This window comes from Erythrolamprus reginae, chromosome 3 (assembly GCF_031021105.1).
Source record: "Erythrolamprus reginae isolate rEryReg1 chromosome 3, rEryReg1.hap1, whole genome shotgun sequence".
NCBI classification, from domain to species: Eukaryota; Metazoa; Chordata; class Lepidosauria; order Squamata; family Dipsadidae; genus Erythrolamprus; species Erythrolamprus reginae.
In genome coordinates, this window is record NC_091952.1 from 220,656,715 (window position 1) to 220,674,971 (window position 18,257).

General features: G+C 42.9%; 1 protein-coding gene across 1 annotated transcript; it reads right to left on the minus strand.

Annotated features, from left to right (window-relative positions):
* Window positions 1–6,474: 6,474 nt before the first annotated feature.
* Window positions 6,475–16,223, minus strand: HEY1 (hes related family bHLH transcription factor with YRPW motif 1). Its single transcript, XM_070747967.1, has 5 exons — window positions 15,841–16,223; window positions 14,114–14,189; window positions 13,920–14,003; window positions 13,730–13,811; window positions 6,475–9,710 (listed from the first exon to the last, which is right to left on the minus strand). The coding sequence occupies exons 1-5, from the start codon at window positions 15,927–15,929 to the stop codon at window positions 9,127–9,129; spliced, it is 915 nt and encodes a 304-aa protein (XP_070604068.1). The 5' UTR covers window positions 15,930–16,223; the 3' UTR covers window positions 6,475–9,126.
* Window positions 16,224–18,257: the final 2,034 nt, after the last annotated feature.

An 18,257-nucleotide genomic window follows, 5' to 3' on the forward strand; every position in this document is an offset into this window, starting at 1 on the left:
GAATGGATGGGGAAAGAAAATAAGAATGTATGCATCTACTGTAAATGTGTCTCAACTAATGTGGAAATTAAAGGCCAAAGCTACTCTTTTGGATTCGAGGAAAACTTACAAGCAACACATAGATTCCAATTCATCCTTTTTTACATTTTCTTGAGAAACAGTCATGATCAAGGTATTGCACTGCTTTAATATTCACAATCACCATACAAAGTTTTAGAATTTTATGCTATAGATATGCTATAAAATGTTTCTATACATACATAACTACAATATATAAACTATGTAATACTCATTATTGAATTTAATTTTATGTGGAAGAAGCTAGAATCTCTCCAGATAAATGATTTTTTTTGCTTACTCTTGTCCACGATTATTGTCCATTGGGTGGAGAATGGTTATTTTTCTTGCTGCAGTAATTCACATGTTTCATAGACTGTTATTCTGACTTCATACACTTCCCAACAGAACGGAAGGACCTTTTGAATAAGGACTATTCAGGACTAGTAGAGGATTTCCTCTTGTTGTTGATAGCTTCCTTGAAAAGGATGATGCAATAATGCCTAAAGAAAATTCAAAGGGAGAATCTACAGACAGTAAGGCATCAATATGAGGCGAGGGACATTGTTCAACTTAACTGCTCTTTTCCTTGCAAAGTAATACAGGGAACAGCTATTTTTAAACTGTTTAAAGAATGCTTGGTACATTTGCAATTTCCCTCAGCTTTGCTGTGTATGTCCTATGTCCATGAACTAATGCACCATAGATATAGAGTGTCTGCCTCAGATAATAAATATACTATATTTGCATTTACTGTGCAGGACTTTTTAAAATGCAAATTGCATCTGAGGGATGCATGTTAGGTAATTAATTGAAATACAGTTATGTAGAGGAAGAATGTAATCCTTTTCTTCCACAGTAGCATTTACTTTCAATACATAGAAACATAGAAACATAGAAGACTGATGACAGAAAAAGACCTCATGGTCCATCTAGTCTGCCCTTATACTATTTCCTGTATTTTATCTTACAATGGATATATGTTTATCCCAGGCAAGTTTAAATTCAGTTACTGTGGATTTACCAACCACGTCTGCTGGAAGTTTGTTCCAAGGATCTACTACTCTTTCAGTGAAATAATATTTTCTCACGTTGCTTTTGATCTTTCCCCCAACTAACTTCAGATTGTGTCCCCTTGTTCTTGTGTTCACTTTCCTATTAAAAACACTTCCCTCTTGAACCTTATTTAACCCTTTAACATATTTAAATGTTTCGATCATGTCCCCCCTTTTCCTTCTGTCCTCCAGACTATACAGATTGAGTTCATGAAATCTTTCCTGATACATTTTATGCTTAAGACCTTCCACCATACAGATCTTGCTCAATTGTGGCTGAGGAAGCAGAGCTTCTTCATAAGGCCCTCTCCCTATTCTGTAGATTGGTTTCTTGAAGGACATTAATCAAACTCAGGTATCACAGTTCAGCAAAAATTTGATACCACAGAAATAGTGTTAAATAGCTTATTGTTAATAGTAGTAGGTAAATCAAGTAGTAGGTAAATCAAATTTCTCTTTTTATTGTTGGATCTGTTTTCTATCATTTTCATCCTTTGAGTTCACCTGTGGTAAAGTTAAACAATATTTTTTAAAAAAACATAAAGAACAGCAGACAGAAAATTATTGCTAGTGCCAGGTTTGCAAGAAGTAACAGAAAAAAGCCAACAAAATGCACAACTTTCTGTCACTAAATTCCTACCTATTTACCATATTATTTTCAGAGGTGAATTCCTTAATCCTTTAACCTATCGGGATTATAGTTTCAAGCAGTGACTTTTTTTCACTAACAGAGGGTCGAGGGAGGCCAACCAGCCAAAACCGAGCTTGAGTAGGCCGCACATGACCCTCCAAAGCTGTTTTTGCTGGCAGAGCACCGCAGGCCAGTCCTTTGCTGTTTCCAGAGCAGCCCCACCAGCCAGATCTCAGGACCCTGTGGGCCGGAATCGGCCCATGGGCCTTAAGATTGACACCCCTGCTCTAAAACAGTGTTTCCCAACCTTGGCAACTTGAAGACATTTGGACTTCAACTCCCAGAATTCCAAAGCCAGCGAATGCTGGCTGGGGAATTCTGGGAGTTGAAGTCCAGATATCTCCAAGTTGCCAAGGTTGGGAAACACTGCTCTAAAAGGATGTAAATGACCAGCTGTCTGCAAGGAATATAAATCATTCCATTCCCCACTATTTTGCCAAAGCTGAAGAAACTTCTTGAATGAGAAGTGAAACATCTTCAAAGAAAAAACAAGAAAGTCCAGTTGCCTACTGAAAAAGCACCTTTGGGACAACTATAACCTGGGTGATTAGGAATCTCTACAGACTTTTGGGAAACCTAAATGTTGCGATAGGAAAGTGTGTTAATTTGTATCTAGTATAACACAAATAACTTGCTACAGTACTACTCATTTATTAAATCTGGAAAATGTGCAAAGTATTATTTTACTGTGTCCTACTATCAGAATTCAACAATAGCTTTTTTTCTCTCAAAACAAGGATGGAGAGAATCCAAATTTTTAGATGCTCCACTTCTACATAAAGCAATTTTCTTTGATAAGATTTACTATTATAAAATACATTAAGGTTAGGAAAATCTCAGCAAATGGATTGTTTTGCATTTAGAATCCAATTTCTCCACTAGGGTCCCACGGTTAATGTTTCTCACTCCCCTTAATTCACCCTTTGTGAACTTGCGAGGAACCAATTCTCTTAATTGATAAAGGAAGATTGTCCAGATGTGTAGGATGTGAATCTTTCACAAGTTAACAATGTATCATTATATTATCAACGTTTTTGCAGAGCCAGGCTACAGGAATAAATTAATTGATGAGAAGTAGTGATGGCTGATTCAAACTTATAAACAGTATTGCTTTGAAGGCAAGCCGGAAGGTTATAACTTTTATTTCCTTTAAAAGCTATTTTAAAGCTGACATGGTATCTTTCATGTATCATATTTTGGAGAGGATAAGATGCAGCTTTCTCCCCCCTCCCCCCAAAAAGAGGGTGAAAATGTCAGTGTGTCTTATAAACAAAATTCAGCTATTTTTGGCCTCCCAAATGCGCTCATCTTTTGCAAAAATGTAGGGTAGGGTTTGGGAGGCCTGCAGAGTGCTCCTGGGGGTTGGGGAAAGGCAAAAGTACCCCAATTTTTGCAAAAAGGAGGCTCTAGGACAGTGATGGCGAACCTATGACACGCGTGTCAGCACTGACACGCGTAGCCATTTTTGGTGACACGCGGCTGCTCCCGAATCTCCCCTCTACTCTGCTGCTGAGAGTCTGGCGGTGGCAAGGAAGAAAGCCAGGGGGTGGGGAGGAAAGCACCCTATGGCAGAGCAGCAGCAGTTCCTCTCCCTGAAGGCAAGAAAGAAATTGGCCAATTGCAGGCCCGCTTTCCTCCCCGCCCCCTGGCTTTCCTCCTCCTCCTCCTCCAGACGCTAAGCTGCAGACCGTATTGGTCCCTTCAGTGCCGCTTTTTTGCTTCTTCGCCGCCCCGCGAGAAGCCTGGAAACCCTGCATGAGCGGCTGGAGGGGACCGTAAGCAAGCCATCAGGACCCCCGCACACTAACTTGCTGACGGCCATGCTGTCCCGGATCGTGGGGAGGGGAGCTCTTCTCCCGCCAAGTGACGGCGAGGCCCTCCCAATGCTTGCCCGCCCAGGCCCCGCACTTGGAGCCGGGGCGACGGGCCTAGCCTCAGCTTACTTGGCCCCAGCGCGGCCGAAGCGTGGGGCGGAGTAGGCGGCGGCTGCTTCAGGCCCGCCCCCGAGCTGAGCTTCCTTTGGCTTCCTTCGAGGCAAAACTGCAAAGCTCACCTGCTGACTCGAAGGAAGCCAAAGGAAACTCAGCTCAATGAGGATCGGCTGTTGGTCTCTTCAAGCTGCTGCTGCCCACTGCGGAGATCCCTTCGCCCGAACAGAGGCGGCGGCGGCGGGTTCAAGGGACCAACAGCCGGTCCTTTTTGGGGCTGCGTTGTTGCTGCGTCTGAGGCCGCTGCCTCCGCCTCCAGGCGAAGGGATCTCCGCAGTGGGCGACAGCGGCAGGTTTAAGGGACCAACAGCCGGTCCTTTTCGGGGCTGCGTTGTTGCAGCCTCCGAGGCCACCCACCGAGGAGATCCCTTCGCCTGGAGGCGGAGGCAGCGGCGGCCTCAGACGCTGCAACAATGCAGCCTCGAAAAGGACCGGCTGTTGGTCCCTTGAACCCCCCGCCACCGCCTCTGTTTAGCCTCCCCCCCGCCTAGGAAAGAGTTGCAGCAGGAAAGCAGCGCATTTGAAAAGCGCGCTGCTTTCCCGTAAAGCCGGCTTTCCTGGCTGGCACAGGGCTTTCCCGGGCAGCTGGCTTGAACCTTGTGCCGGTTAGCAAAGCCGTCTGCCCGCCGGAGACGTGGAGAGAAAGAAGGGAAAAAGAGGGAGGGAAAGAGGAGAGGAAAGAAGGAGGGAAGGGAGAGAAAAGTGAACGAGAAGGAGAGAGAAAGGGAGGAAGAGGGGAAGGAAGGAAGAGATAAAGGAGAAGAGGAAGAGGAAAAATGAGAGGAGGAAGAGGAGGAAAAGGAGAGGAAGAGGAGGAGGAAAAGGAGAGGAGGAGAAAGCGGAAGAGGAGGAGAAGGAAGAGCAGGAGAAGGAGAACCAGAAGGAAATGGAGGAGATGAAGAGGAGGAGAAAAAGGAGAGGAGGAGGAAGAGGAGGAAAAGGAGAGGAAGAGGAGGAGAAAAAGGAGAGGAGGAGGAGGAGGAGAAAGAAAAGCAGGAGAGGAAGAGTAGGAGAAAAAGGAGAGGAGGAGGAAAAGGAGAGGAAGAGGAGAAGCAAAAGGAGAGGAGGAGGAAGAGAAGGAGGAGGAGAAAGAAAAGGAGACGAGGAAGAGGAAAAATGAGAGGAGGAAGAGGGGGAAAAGGAGAGAAGGAGGAGGAGAAAGAAAAGCAGGAGAGGAAGAGTAGGAGAAAAAGGAGAGGAGGAGGAAGAGGAGGAGAAAAAGGAGAGGAGGAGGAAGAGGAGGAGAAAAAGGAGAGGAAGAAGAGAAGGAGGAGGAGAAAGAAAAGGAGAAGAGGAAGAGGAAAAATGAGAGGAGGAGGAAGAGGAGGAAAAGGAGAGGAAGAGGAGATAAAGGAGAGGAGGAGGAAGAGAAGGAGGAGGAGAAAGAAAAGCAGGAGAGGAAGAGTAGGAGAAAAAGGAGAGGAGGAGGAAGAGGAGAGGAAGAGGAGTGGAGGAGGAAGAGAAGGAGGAGGAGAAAGAAAAGCAGGAGAGGAAGAGTAGGAGAAGAGTAGGAGAGAGGGAGAGGGAGGGGAAGAGGGGAAGGAAGGAAAAGAGAGAAAGAGAAAAAAGTGGAAGGAAGAGAGAAGGAAAGAAAGGAAGAGAGAGGAGAGAGGGAGAGCAAGAAAGAAAGAGTGAGTGATGAGAGAGGAAGGAAGAGAGTGAGAGAGAGTGAGAGTGGTTTTTTTCTCAAGGTGACACACCACCTGAGTTATGCTCGGGTTTTTGGCAAATTTTGACACACCAAGCTCAAAAGGTTGCCCATCACTGCTCTAGGAGCACTGTACAGGGCTCCTAAACCCTCTGTGCACCCCATTTTTGCAAAAAAAAATGGTGAATAGGTGTTTTTGCCTTCTCCCAGCTCCCAGGAACAGCCTGCAGGCTACCCAAACCTTCAGCATTTTTCACATAAAATGGGTGAAAATGAACTGTTTTTTTGTAAAAATTGGGTGGTTTTGCCTTTCCCCAGCCCCCAGGAGCATTCTGCAGGCTTCCCAAACTCTCTGCGTGCCCGTTTTTGCAAAAACAGGTGAAAAACAGGTCCATTTTTGCAAAAAACAGGATGTACCGAGGGTTTGAGAAGCCTCCAGAGTACTCGTTGGGGGCCAGGGAAGACAAAAACGTTTTTTCTTACTTACCTCTTTGAAATCTTGCTGCGAGAAAACTAACCTTTATAGGCAGGATTTCTTCTACTAAAATGAACATATTTCCTGGAATTTTGTTTTTATTTCATGTTTTACCAATAAAATTAGGAAAATGACTTTTTAATGAGTTAAACAAAACAATAATGAACTATATTTGTCAAGGAAAAAGACCAAAAATTAAATTACAATTTTTGTAAGACAAGAAAGAAAGACACGGATTTGACTTTCCTGATTGGGAGACCTATTACCATACAATTCAAAAATAAAAGGGTTTACATATATATTTAATTGTAAATTGAAAAGAGGAACAAATGGATGTGAAATGAAGGTAAAAGGATATGAGATAATTGTCAAATAAGCAGATTGTAAAAATCTTTTTTAACAAAAACATTTAATAAAAATTATTTTTTTAAAAAGAAAGAAAACAACATGCAAAGCATTAAATGTTTAAAGCAATCCCAAACAGTAATTATAGTAATGGTGTAACAGGTTGAAAAAAAAAAGTTTTCTTGTTTAATGAAATAAATCTCCCATCAACTTGATTGTTCTTATTCTTTTATTTAGGCACAACACAAGTACAAAAGTATTCAAGTCCAACTGGGTGAAACTGTTGAGTATGTTTAAGAAACAGAATAGATTCTTATAAAACCAGCCCAAAATATATACAACATTTTTTTCCAAACTGGGGAAATTGTTTTTAATACCCTCAGTTTTATTTTGTTTAACTCCTCCTTCCAAAGTTTAGTGAATACATTTTGTATACAAAAAAAAGTATCTGCGCTATAGAATAACCATTTTTGTTGATGGTATTAATGTTCATCTTCTTTGTGGATCCCATAGTAAAATTCTCAAATTCTATTATGCAAAAGCTTTGGTTATGTGAAAAGGATAAATTATACAGCTTTAAACAAATAATCTCTTTTAAATTATTCACAGTATTCATTTTGCTTGTACTTTTAAATGGATACAGTATACATCACATTTTCCCGTATAGTTTTATTATGGACTAAATTTTACAAATTCAAGATGTTATAGAACACTAAATGTATAAATAACGATGAACTAAAAACATGGGAAGTCCGGAAACACTGACAAATAATGCTTCAGTTCTGAATAACTCAGAGATTAAGGAAAGCCTTCAACTTTTTCAAAACTTGCTAATTATACTTTATGTCCTATTTCTGTGATGGTGAATCTATGTCATGCTTGCCACAGGCAAAGCCATATCAGAGGACACACAAGGCATTGCCCTATGTCAGCTCCAACATGTATATGTGCGCTAGCCAGCTGTTTTTCAGCCTTGGGGAAGGCAGTTTCATCCTCCGGAAACTTCAGGAAAGGTTCCCTAAAGCCCCAGAGTGCGAAAAACAGCCCAACGGGCAAACCGAAAGTTCGGAAAAAGGACTTCCAGTTTGCCCGTTGGGCTGTTTTTCGCACTCCGGGGCTTCAGGAAGCTTCCCCGAAGGCTTCGGAATGTGAAAAACAGCACAATGGGCAAAGTGGAAGTCTGTTTTTCTTCCGGTTTGCCTGTTTGGCCTTTTCACCATCCTGGGCTACAGTGAGGCCTGTGCACATCACGGGGATGGAGGGATTGTGCGCATGTGCAGGGGCAGCAGTGTGTGTGCGCGCATATGCATCGGGGGAGAGCATGGGTGTGAGCACATGCATGCATGCTAGCACATGTACACACACCTTTTTGGCACACAAACCAAAAACGGTTCCCCATCACAGCCCCATCCTATCTTTTTCAGGAATGACTAAATTTCCTTGGATACTCTGAAACTTTTTTGTTCTGTAATTTACAATTGGTGGTACTCAACTTTCTCTGATCAGCAGCAGAACTACCCTGTCAATGGAAATCCTTATTTTTTTCTTATATCCTTTCCAAGGGAGGTCAATTGGGTGTTGAAAAGAACCCAACATGACAGTATCCTTGCATAATTCCCATTGTTATATCCGAGACGGTATATGACGCACTGTAACAGAGAGATTGTGTTTTATTTTTACACCAGTGAGACAGGAGCCAAGTAACTAACTTCTCATCTGTTCATCAAACCACCTTGGTTTTGGGAGTCATAAGTAGGACTTCGAGATATGACACAAACAGAAGGAATTTGGGAAGAACAGGAAAAAGTTACTGGGATGACCTCATGTCCAGCTTTATCAACATGCTAAACATAATCACATGGAGTAAGATGCTACCTAAATTATTCACATTAACTGATGAAGTTGTCACCAATCTCTTAACAATTAGATTGCTGGGCTGAATCTAGCAATGTTTATTGCAGTATCTCATTAAGATATTTTCATAAATAAATGGGAAATAGAACTTAGGTAATACAGCACCAGCACGTCTCTTTTTCAAAAACTCAGAATGAAAAAAAAACCCATAGACACATATTGTTTATAAAATCTAGGAAAGCAACTGTAATGGCTTCAAATTAAATTAGTGATCTTAATTCCAACTGAGATAACTGAATAAAAGGCACACCAAATTCAATGGAAAATAAATTATTTGAAGTTAGGCAGCAAATTTTCTGCAGAAGTAGAAAATGGGCAGAGGATTTAAAACTTCAACCTATAAACTTTTTGTGACTCTTGCAATAATTTGTTCCCATGAAAATGGAATAATTCAGCATTAAAAAAGCCCAAAGCCCAGAGCACTTTGCAGGCCCCCACAAGTCAACAATGCATGTATTTTGGAATCAGTACAATGTTTCATGTAATTTGTCAATGGGTTTTTTCAGAAGTATAGAAGTCAGAACGTGGCGAATAAAATATTTTGTTTTAAAAATATCTCAGAACTACTATTAAACAATGCAGCGCAACAGGTGTTTTGAAATCCTGACACAGAAAAATAATATATAATATAGACAGAAATTCTAGCTGTTTTAAACCAGTGTTTTCAGACAAATGGCAACATTTGAAAACATGACTGACATCATACAGTAGTCAGCATAATTCATTAAAATTAATATTTATTATAATTCAAAGATTTAGATAAGCCTCTGCATTCAGTCTGCCCTAATAAGTGACGAGGAAAGGACGAAGAGAAACTCATTTTGTACATATCCTGTTAAAAATGAAACTGTACCTTTTACACCAAACCGTTAAAAGTGTTCAAACTGAAGTTGGAAGCTCCACAGTTCAGATGGATATTTACAGTCCCATACATACATACCTAACTCTGGTTCTTAAAAGGCTCCAATCTCAGTCCCCCATGGTCTGTAGGGTTTGCCCAGATTCGCTGACTGTGCGGAGACAGGCGGGCTGAGACCATTGGGAGACAATAGGTGGAACGAACCAAAGGAAAAGGGGAATGCAGATAAGGAGGCCATGGAAGAAAGCAAGGGAGGGGATAGCTTAGAAGCAGAAGTAACCACAGGGAGGACTGGTCCAATAGCACCACTAGGGGGCAGTCTCAAGGAAGAGGACTCAGCATGGGGAGGCACATTTCTGCTCTGGTGATGGCCTTCTGAGGAAGCCGCTGCACCATTTGAAGTGGTACGCCCATTCTGAGGCAGCAATAAAGGGTGGGAGATGGGAGGGTGATGTCCAAAAGCACCGCCCCAAGGAATCTGTCCAAGCCCACTGTGTGAGCTATTTGCTGCTTCCCGCTGAGAGGCGTAATTATTCAGGTGAGATACAAGGCGGACACGAAGAGGATCAGAGCTGTCCAGCCCTTCTATAATGCTAAGGTAGCGGGCTACTTCAGCCAAGCACTCACGAAAACCTAGGCTCCGGTAGTCCATCGCGAGAGCATGGGCGTCAAAATAGCCTAGAAGAAAAGATTATAGAGGGGGTCGTTAGAAGGGGGTTCCCATCCATTCGCTGGGTTTGCAGCTAACATTGTCCTGTGCTTTTGTTTTAACTACAGATCGGTTAATAAGCTAAAATAGCTGGCTTCCCACATTGTATTATGCCCAAACATTAGCATCACGTTCATCTTAGGACAATATATGCACAGGATAATTTCTCTCTCGAACATTTACTTCATTCAAGTAACAATCACTTTTCCTAAATAAAATATTATTAAAAGTCAGAATAAAACCACTGGAGCTACTGTCCACCCAAATAAATGAGTCCTGAAACTGCATCTAGATGTGCTGCACAATAAATAGGTTTTAGAAATTTATAGCAATTACATGCTGCACATATGCTTAAAATATAACAGCTATAGGTAAAGGCAGAGAAGAAAAATAGGCCACACTTTGAACTATATAGAACAGTGATGGTGAACCTATGGCACGGGTGCCACGCGGAGTCATATCTGCTGGCATGCAAACCGTTGCCCTAGCTCAGCTCCAATGTGCAGGTGTGTGCCAGCTGATGTTGGCTCACACAGAAAAATAGAAACATAGAAGACTGACGGCAGAAAAAGACCTCATGATGCATCTAGTCTGCCCTTATACTATTTTCTGTATTTTATCTTAGGATGGATATATGTTTATCCCAGGCATGTTTAAATTCAGTTACTGTGGATTTACCAACCACGTCTGCTGGAAGTTTGTTCCAAGGATCTACTACTCTTTCAGTAAAATAATATTTTCTCATGTTGCTTTTGATCTTTCCCCCAACTAACTTCAGATTGTGTCCCCTTGTTCTAATCACATAACTGATTTCCTATTTAAAACACTTCCCTCCTGGACCTTAGTTAACCCTTTAACATATTTAAATGTTTTGATCATGTCCTCCCTTTTCCTTCTGTCCTCCAGACTATACAGATTGAGTTCATTAAGTCTTTCCTGATACGTTTTATGCTTAAGACCTTCCACCATTCTTGTAGCCCGTCTTTGTACCTGTTCAATTTTGTCAATATCTTTTTGTAGGTGAGGTCTCCAGAACTGAAGGTCTGAGAGGGTATTTTTTTGGCTTCCAGAGAGCCTCGGGGGGGGGGGGGGGTCATTTTTGCCCTTCCCCGGCTCCAGGGAAGCCTTTGGAGCCTGGGGAGGGCGAAACATGAGCCTACTGGGCCCACCAGAAGTTGGGAAGCAGGCCATTTCTGCCCTCTAGAGGGCCTTTGCGGGGATGGGGGAAGCTGTTTTTGCCCTCCCTAGCCATTAAATTATGGGTGTGGGCACTCGGACAAGCACAATAGCACACACGCACGCTCTTTTGGCACCTGAGGGAAAAAAGGTTTGCCATCACTGATATAGAACGTGGCTTCTGAACTATGAATCTTCTCTGTCTTTCCTATTCTGAACCCCAAATCCAACTTAATGTCCACAGACACAAACTCACTAACAGAACAGATCGTAACTTATTACAGAGGTGAGTGGAAGATCATAGTGCTTAATTTCTTTACAGGAGTACTGTGAATATTATTGTGATTAAAAAATGGTACATGATCCTTTAAAAAAAAGATCCTGTAATTTAGTGCATTTTTAATAAGCTACATAACAAAGCTAAGAAGAAAAGGGGTCAGGGCTTAAAATTTTCCAGTTAAGTGATGATGAAATTCAAGGTAGGAATTTAATCTGTGTCTTAATCCAGCACCATGCTTTTACCAGAAAAAAAGGCCATTGATCCTAGTAAATCTTTCGTCCAAGTAAGTGAACCTTGAGTGACATGCATTTTTACTATCCATGTTTACTCAGAAATGAGTAAATCCAACATGAGTTCACCCAGCACACTAACTGTTTAATTAATCATTGTTTGCTGAATTATCCCTATCCCTTGGGTTCACACAACACAAAAGGCCCTAATCTCTAAGAAGTCACAATGTACAGTTCGATTCCAGTCTAAATCTGATAAAGGCGTCTCAAGTAACTGGAATTTTATCTTCAGAAAATCACTTATAATCCATAATCTGGAGCCTCAAATAAATTGGATTACAATTCTCATACTCTAACCAGTATGGAAATTTTAGTCCTATATTTCTGGATGTTGCCAAATAGGAGACTCTGAAGCAACAACTCTGATTTTTAATAAGAGTATTCTCCAGTTAATAGGATGCACATTACAGCCTATAAATTGCACTACTGTGTACCAGCTTATTACAAGGATACATCAGTAAACAGTACATTATTGTTAAGAAATTACACCACTTTCTTGTATCCATGCTCTTCTGTGATTTGTAACTACAAATCTATTATATCTGTATCCTGTGGGATTTTTTTGACCCGTTAAGAAACTCACAGGATAAAACTATAGCAGTTATCAGCACAGTGATAACTTAAAATATAGGTATCTAACACAAACCACAAAAATGGCAAAATGTGTATTTGAGACATCACTCTAAATCTTATTCTTTCACACTTGCATTTTTAAACAGTAGCTCCAAATATATAAGTCATAAGACTTGCATCATTACATGACTACACTTGTTTTGTCAATTGGCCCCACCTAAAATATAACCAAGAAATAAATAAGAAACTGTACAATTTACATAAAGTGCCTTAAGTACAAATAGGTTATCAGACTGTAGGAAAGGAGATGTATATGTATGCATGTATGTACGTACGTGCGTGTGTATACATGCATATATATGTTTGTGTGTGTGTGACATGTTTTTGCTGAATTTGAAAATTAAGGGAGATTGACAACCAATTTCAAATGCTGTTGTGCACATTCAACTTTGTACAGAACAGTTTTCAATGAGAATATTTCATTCATTCAGATCTAGGATGTGTTATTTGAGTGTTCCCTTTATTTTTTTGAGCAGTATATATATAGTGTGTGTGATTTCTCTTTTCTTACAATCTAATAACCTACTTGTACTAAAGGCATTTTATATTTTATGTTTTAACTATATGTTTATATATAGTTAAATACTGTATACAGTGTTCCCTCGATTTTCGCGGGTTCGAACTTCGCGGAACGTCTATACCACGGTTTTTCAAAAATATTAATTAAAAAATACTTTGCGGTTTTCCCCCCTATACCACAGTTTTTCCCGCCCGATGACGTCATATGTCATTGCCAAACTTTTGTCTGCCTTTAAAAAACATTTTTTAAAATAAACTTTGATAAATAAAAATGGAGAATAATAATCTAAATGGTTGCTAAGGGGATGGGAAATTGCAATTTAGGAGTTTAAAGTGTTAAGGATACTGTTCATAGCCAAAAATAGTGTATTTACTTCCGCATCTGTACTTTGCGGAAATTCGACTTTCGCGGGTGGTCTCAGAACGCATCCCCCGCGGAAATCGAGGGAACACTGTATATGTGTGCGTAATCTGCATGCACACACACATGAATGCAGATTAAATTGATAGTACTGTATGTCTCTTTATATAGAATGGGACATACAACCACTGAATAGCATGAATATTTCACTTGTTAAGAGCAAACACTGAATGTTTCTGTTGAGATTCTCATCACTTTATGCTAAAGTAGCCATGTTGTACTGTGCAATGCAGTACTAAGTAGCCATACTATAAAATGCTCCAATATGATTTCTTCTTTTCAATTTTCAAACCATTAACGTTCTTTTCAAAGAAGATTCCATTCCATTTTCATTTTCCACTACTGAAATTTTGCATTCTCCCCGCCCACCAAGGCAGCACTCGATCCTCACCAGCTTCTTTTGGGAGTTCTCCCACCAGCCTCTTTCCATACAAAAGGTATTGTATGTCTGAAAAAAAATCTTTTGAGCTCCCACAATCACAATAGTGTTGCTTAAACAATATCAGGAATACCCCTGGGAGAACACAGCTACTTTCTCAGTCTCAGCTTCCAGCTAATCCTGTTGATCTGCAGTTCCTATAATTAACCACCAAGGCAGCCTTTCAATGCTACACACACACACACACACGCACACACAAACACACACATACACACACACACAAATCTTACCTTTCCCGCCTGCTGTGTGCAACATTTTCAGATGATCTACTGTCATCTGCAAGATTTCAGCTTTCTCCAATTTGGCTGAGCCCTAGGAAAGTAAAGACAAATATGGGTGCAAAGGCAGTTGGCCTCCAGCCAAGCATGAAGAGAACTAGAGAATAAGACTAAATTGCAGCACTAAACTCCACAAACTTACCTGCTTTTCAAAAGCACTAGGCACCAGCCTCCTCAACTCAGATAAGCTGTTGTTGATCCGATCACGGCGACGCTTCTCAATAATCTGAAAGGAAAGGATTTTTATTTTACCCCCAGAAGCAATACTGGGCAGTATGGGGATGGAGGGGGGAGGTTTTCACATATCAGAGAAGTTCAAGAGGGGAAAAAACTTACGCCTCTACGTCTTTTTCTTGCCAAGATCTGGGAAGTGGTGTTTGGTGACAATGAACCTGGAGCGGAGCTCAAATTTCTAAAAACAGCAAGAAGGAAGAAGTCAGTACAGATCCAAAACAGAAAACGGGACACAATTCCCACCCCTGCGAATGATTACACCAGACCCATGTGTAGGTGTGCAAATGGGTGCAGAATAAATGCTAATGTTGTTTCCAGGTAACTCGGATGCCCAATCTCATCCATTTCTTCCTGCTTTGAGAGCCAAGATTTGCTTCCCAGTATGTGTAATACATGCCATGTAATCCAGCATGTCTAAGTCAGCAGTTAAGTCTTGGGAAAAAGCCTTAAAACTCAGACAGGCTGCCTCAAGCACGTGCAGAGTGCTTTTTCTTGGCCATAACTTCTAAGTGAAACCGGATGCCCAGGCAGCTCTGTTTCTCGCTTTAGATATTAAGTTCATTCAGAAATAAATCCCACTCAATCCTGTACAGCGCTAGCCAGCTTTCCAGTGAGTAGAGGTATCCCATTCGAAAACAGATTGATTCAGAAGTGAGTTTTCTGGGTTGAAGACCCTGGTTCCCAACCTTTTTTTGACCATGCCCCACCTAAGCATCTCTAAAATCCTGAGGCCTCCCTCCCCCCATGACATATCATTCTTATTATTCAAAAAGCGAACTACGCATGCCGAGGAAGCCTAAAACGCCATTAACTAGGTTTAAACAAGGTTCCAACTACTCCCATTATAAATGAAATTGCCCCCCTGTGTGGTATGGGCCCCACTGTTGGGAACCAGGGATTTAAGGCAAGTGGGCATAACTTTAGCTTTAGCGAGGGGACCAACCCCCCAAAAAACTTTAAACCTTAGATTGTCTACAGTCGACCTCTCTCTGTTTCTAAGAGGTCTGTAAGGGGCATACATAAGTTCACCCCTTTTCCTATGGCCCCTTGTCCTCTTATCCATGTTACTTTTTACTTTATGTTTATACACACTACTACTTTCCTATACATTTTTGACAAATAAAGAAATAATAAAGAAAATAAATAAAGAAATGGGGGAATTGAGACATTTTCCCCAGGCTTATATAGTTTTATGTAGGGTATGCTTGTGTTGTATGTTTTTATATAATGGGTTTTTAGATATTTCTTCTTTTAAACATTAGATTTGTTTATTGTACACTGTTTATTATTGTTGTGAGCCGCCCCGAGTCTGTGGAAAGGGGCGGCATACAAATCTAATACTGTAAATAATAATAATAATTATTATTATAAAATTAATCAATTAAATAAATAAATGAAATAAATTAATTAATACAGTGTTGCCTACCCGAAGCCAAGTAGAATCCATGCCACCCTGGAGCTAATGTTAAAATAATAATAATAATAATAATAATAATAATAATAATAATAATAATAATAATAATTTATTAGATTTCAATTAAATACATAAATAAATGAAATAAAGTAATAAGGTGTTGCCTACCCGGAGACGAGTAGCATCCATGCCACCATGGAGCTAATGCTAAAATAAAATAAATCAATTAAATAAATAAAATAAATGAAATGAAATAAATAAAGCAATAAGGTGTTGCCTACTCGGAGCCGAATAGCATCCACGCCACCCTGGAGCTAATGCCCGGGCGGCGGCAAAGTCAAAAAGCCAGGGAGTCACCCCTGCCTGCCTGCCTGCCTACCTAACGCGTGCGGCCGATTCCCCCCGGCGCCCTCACCCGTTCTCGTCGGCGCTCTCCTTCTCCACTTCGATGGGTTCGTCCAGCTCGCTGTCGGAGGAGCTGTAGTCCGGGTGTGCCCGCTTCATTCTGCCGGACCCTCCACGGAATACCAGTGCAAAACGAAAAGCTCGGGACCGGGCTGGCGGTGAGGGAAGAGCTCCGCTTGCCGTCCGTGTGAACGAGCGAGTGGGTGGCAGTTCCCTGGTGTGCCAGCTAGTGCGCTCCTTGCAGCAGCCGCCACCGCGCTCCCTCCGTCTCCGTCTCCGTCTCCCCCATCCCGTTCCCACGCTTCGCCTCTTACCCGAGGGAGGGGTGGGCAGTCGAGAGAAGGCGCGCCAGGCGCTCCCGGCCAGTTTACCACTTCTGTTGTAGCCTTCGCTCTCTCCGCCTCATCTGATTGGTTGAACCTTGCCGGCCCGGCCAATCCCTGGCGACCCGAAAGTCACTCAAAGACACGCCCTCTCTTGCTCCTCCATTCCGATTGGCTGACGGGGGTTCGGATTGGCTGCGCGGCCGAATTCGGAGCCCGCCGTCCTTCCCCCTCCCTCCCCACCACCCCCATTCCCACCCCCGGCGTTCTCTTGTGTTACCCGCCGCCTCGCCTTTCTGCAATTGGCTGGGCCGGAGGCCAGTTGGGCGCTTGCGGAGCCACACGCGTGGCTGGGCGGCCGTGGGAAAGTTGCTCTCTCCCCGGCTGGCGGCCAAGCGGGGCTGGCGGCGGCGGCGGCGCTGAGCGGGGCGTGCATGAGCGGCGGCTGCCGCGTGTGAACCTCCCCTGGGCGCGGGGTGGAGCGGCGATGGCACTCGGGCCGCCGGCTTTGGCTGCCCTGCGCCTCTACCACAGGCTCCACAAAAGCGCCGCGGCTCTCAGCCGAACCGGGGGCGGGCCGAGGCCGGGTTTGGCAGCTCCGAATCCTCTGGCCTCCGGGCCCGCCGTTTGCGAGGAAGATCTGGCGAGGGCTTCCTTGCAGGTCCAAGCAGCCTTTGTATTGCTACGCTTAACTCGCTTTACCTTAGCACAGTGATTCTCAACCGTGGCAATTTGAAGATACTGTATCTGGACTGGGGAATTCTGGGAGTTGAAGTCCAAATATCTTCAAGTTGCATGCGTGGAAGCAAAAAAATGCCAAAATCTCACACGCGTGCGTGTCCCCTCATGCGCATGCAGATCGGTGGGTTTGGCAACCCTAGGCTAGTGATGGCGAACCTCTTTCAGCTCATATACCAAAAGGGTGCATGCGCGCATGATAGCATGCACACACGTGCCCACACCTATAATGCAATGCCCTCCTCCCATACCTGTGTACAACCTCCACACTGCCCCCTGCAGATGTGTACCAATCCCCCCGCCCCATGTACACAGGCCTCACTGAAGCCTCTGAACTTCCAGTATGCCCATTGGGCTGCTTTTCACTGTCCCCAAGGTTCAGGAAAGCCACCTGAAGCTGTTGGGCTGTTCTTTTGTCCTCCGCAGCCTTCTGGAGGCTTTCCTGAAGCCTGTGGACAGTGAAAAAAGCCAAAAAGAAGGCCAAAGGTCAGTTGGCCAGTGCTCGCATGTGCGCTGGAGTTGATAGGACAACGCTTTGCATGGGCTCAGATGCAATCTGTGGCACGTATGTCATAAGTTCGCCATTGCTGATACAGGCTCTTGAGGGCAATATAAAAGTGGCTACTCCAAAGGGAATTACAGGTAGCCCTCTACTTAGGACCAAAATTGAGCCTGGAATTTACGTTGCTAAGTGAGAAATTGGTTAAATTTATTATTTGATTTGATTTGATTTGGATGCCGCCCCTCTCTGTGGACTCGGGGCGGCTCACAACAAACAAAGGATATATAATAAAGCAATTTGATCCAATTAATAATAATTTGAAAACTTAAAAAACATCCTAAAAATTAAAAGATTCAGTTAACATTCACTCAATCAATAATTTATTCTAAACACATTCGTTGGTCGGGGGGGAAAGATCTAATGACCCCAGACCTGGCGGCAAAGATGAGTCTTCAAACTTTTTCAGAAAGCAAGGAGGGTAGGGGCAGTGCGAATCTCTGGGGGGAGCTGGTTCCAGAGGGCCGAGGCCCCCACAGAGAAGGCTCTTCCCCTAGGCCCCGCCAGGCGACATTGTCTGGTTGATGGGACCCTGAGAAGGCCAACTCTGTGGGACCTCACCAGGCGCTGGGATTCATGCGGCAGAAGGTGGTCTCGGAGATAATCTGGTCCTATGCCATGTAGGGCTTTATAGGTCATAACCAACACTTTGAATCGTGTCCGGAAACCAATCGGCAGCCAATGAGTTTGGCCCCATTTTTTCACAACTTTCCTTGCCACACTCGTTAAGGGAAACACTGCAGTTGTTAAAATCAGTGGGACGGCTCTTAAGTGGATCTGCTTTCTACATTGATTTTACTGGTCAGA

What these genes read in the sequence shown, in the direction of transcription:
- HEY1 (XM_070747967.1), bottom strand. Translation starts at nt 15,929, where the DNA reads ATGAAGCGGGCACACCCGGACTACAGCTCCTCCGACAGCGAGCTGGAC. An exon ending in CAAGAAAAAGACGTAGAGGC is followed by an intron (nt 14,004 to 14,113) that starts GTAAGTTTTTTC and finishes CTTTCCTTTCAG; the next exon opens with ATTATTGAGAAGCGTCGCCG. An exon ending in CTAGTGCTTTTGAAAAGCAG is followed by an intron (nt 13,812 to 13,919) that starts GTAAGTTTGTGG and finishes TTACTTTCCTAG; the next exon opens with GGCTCAGCCAAATTGGAGAA.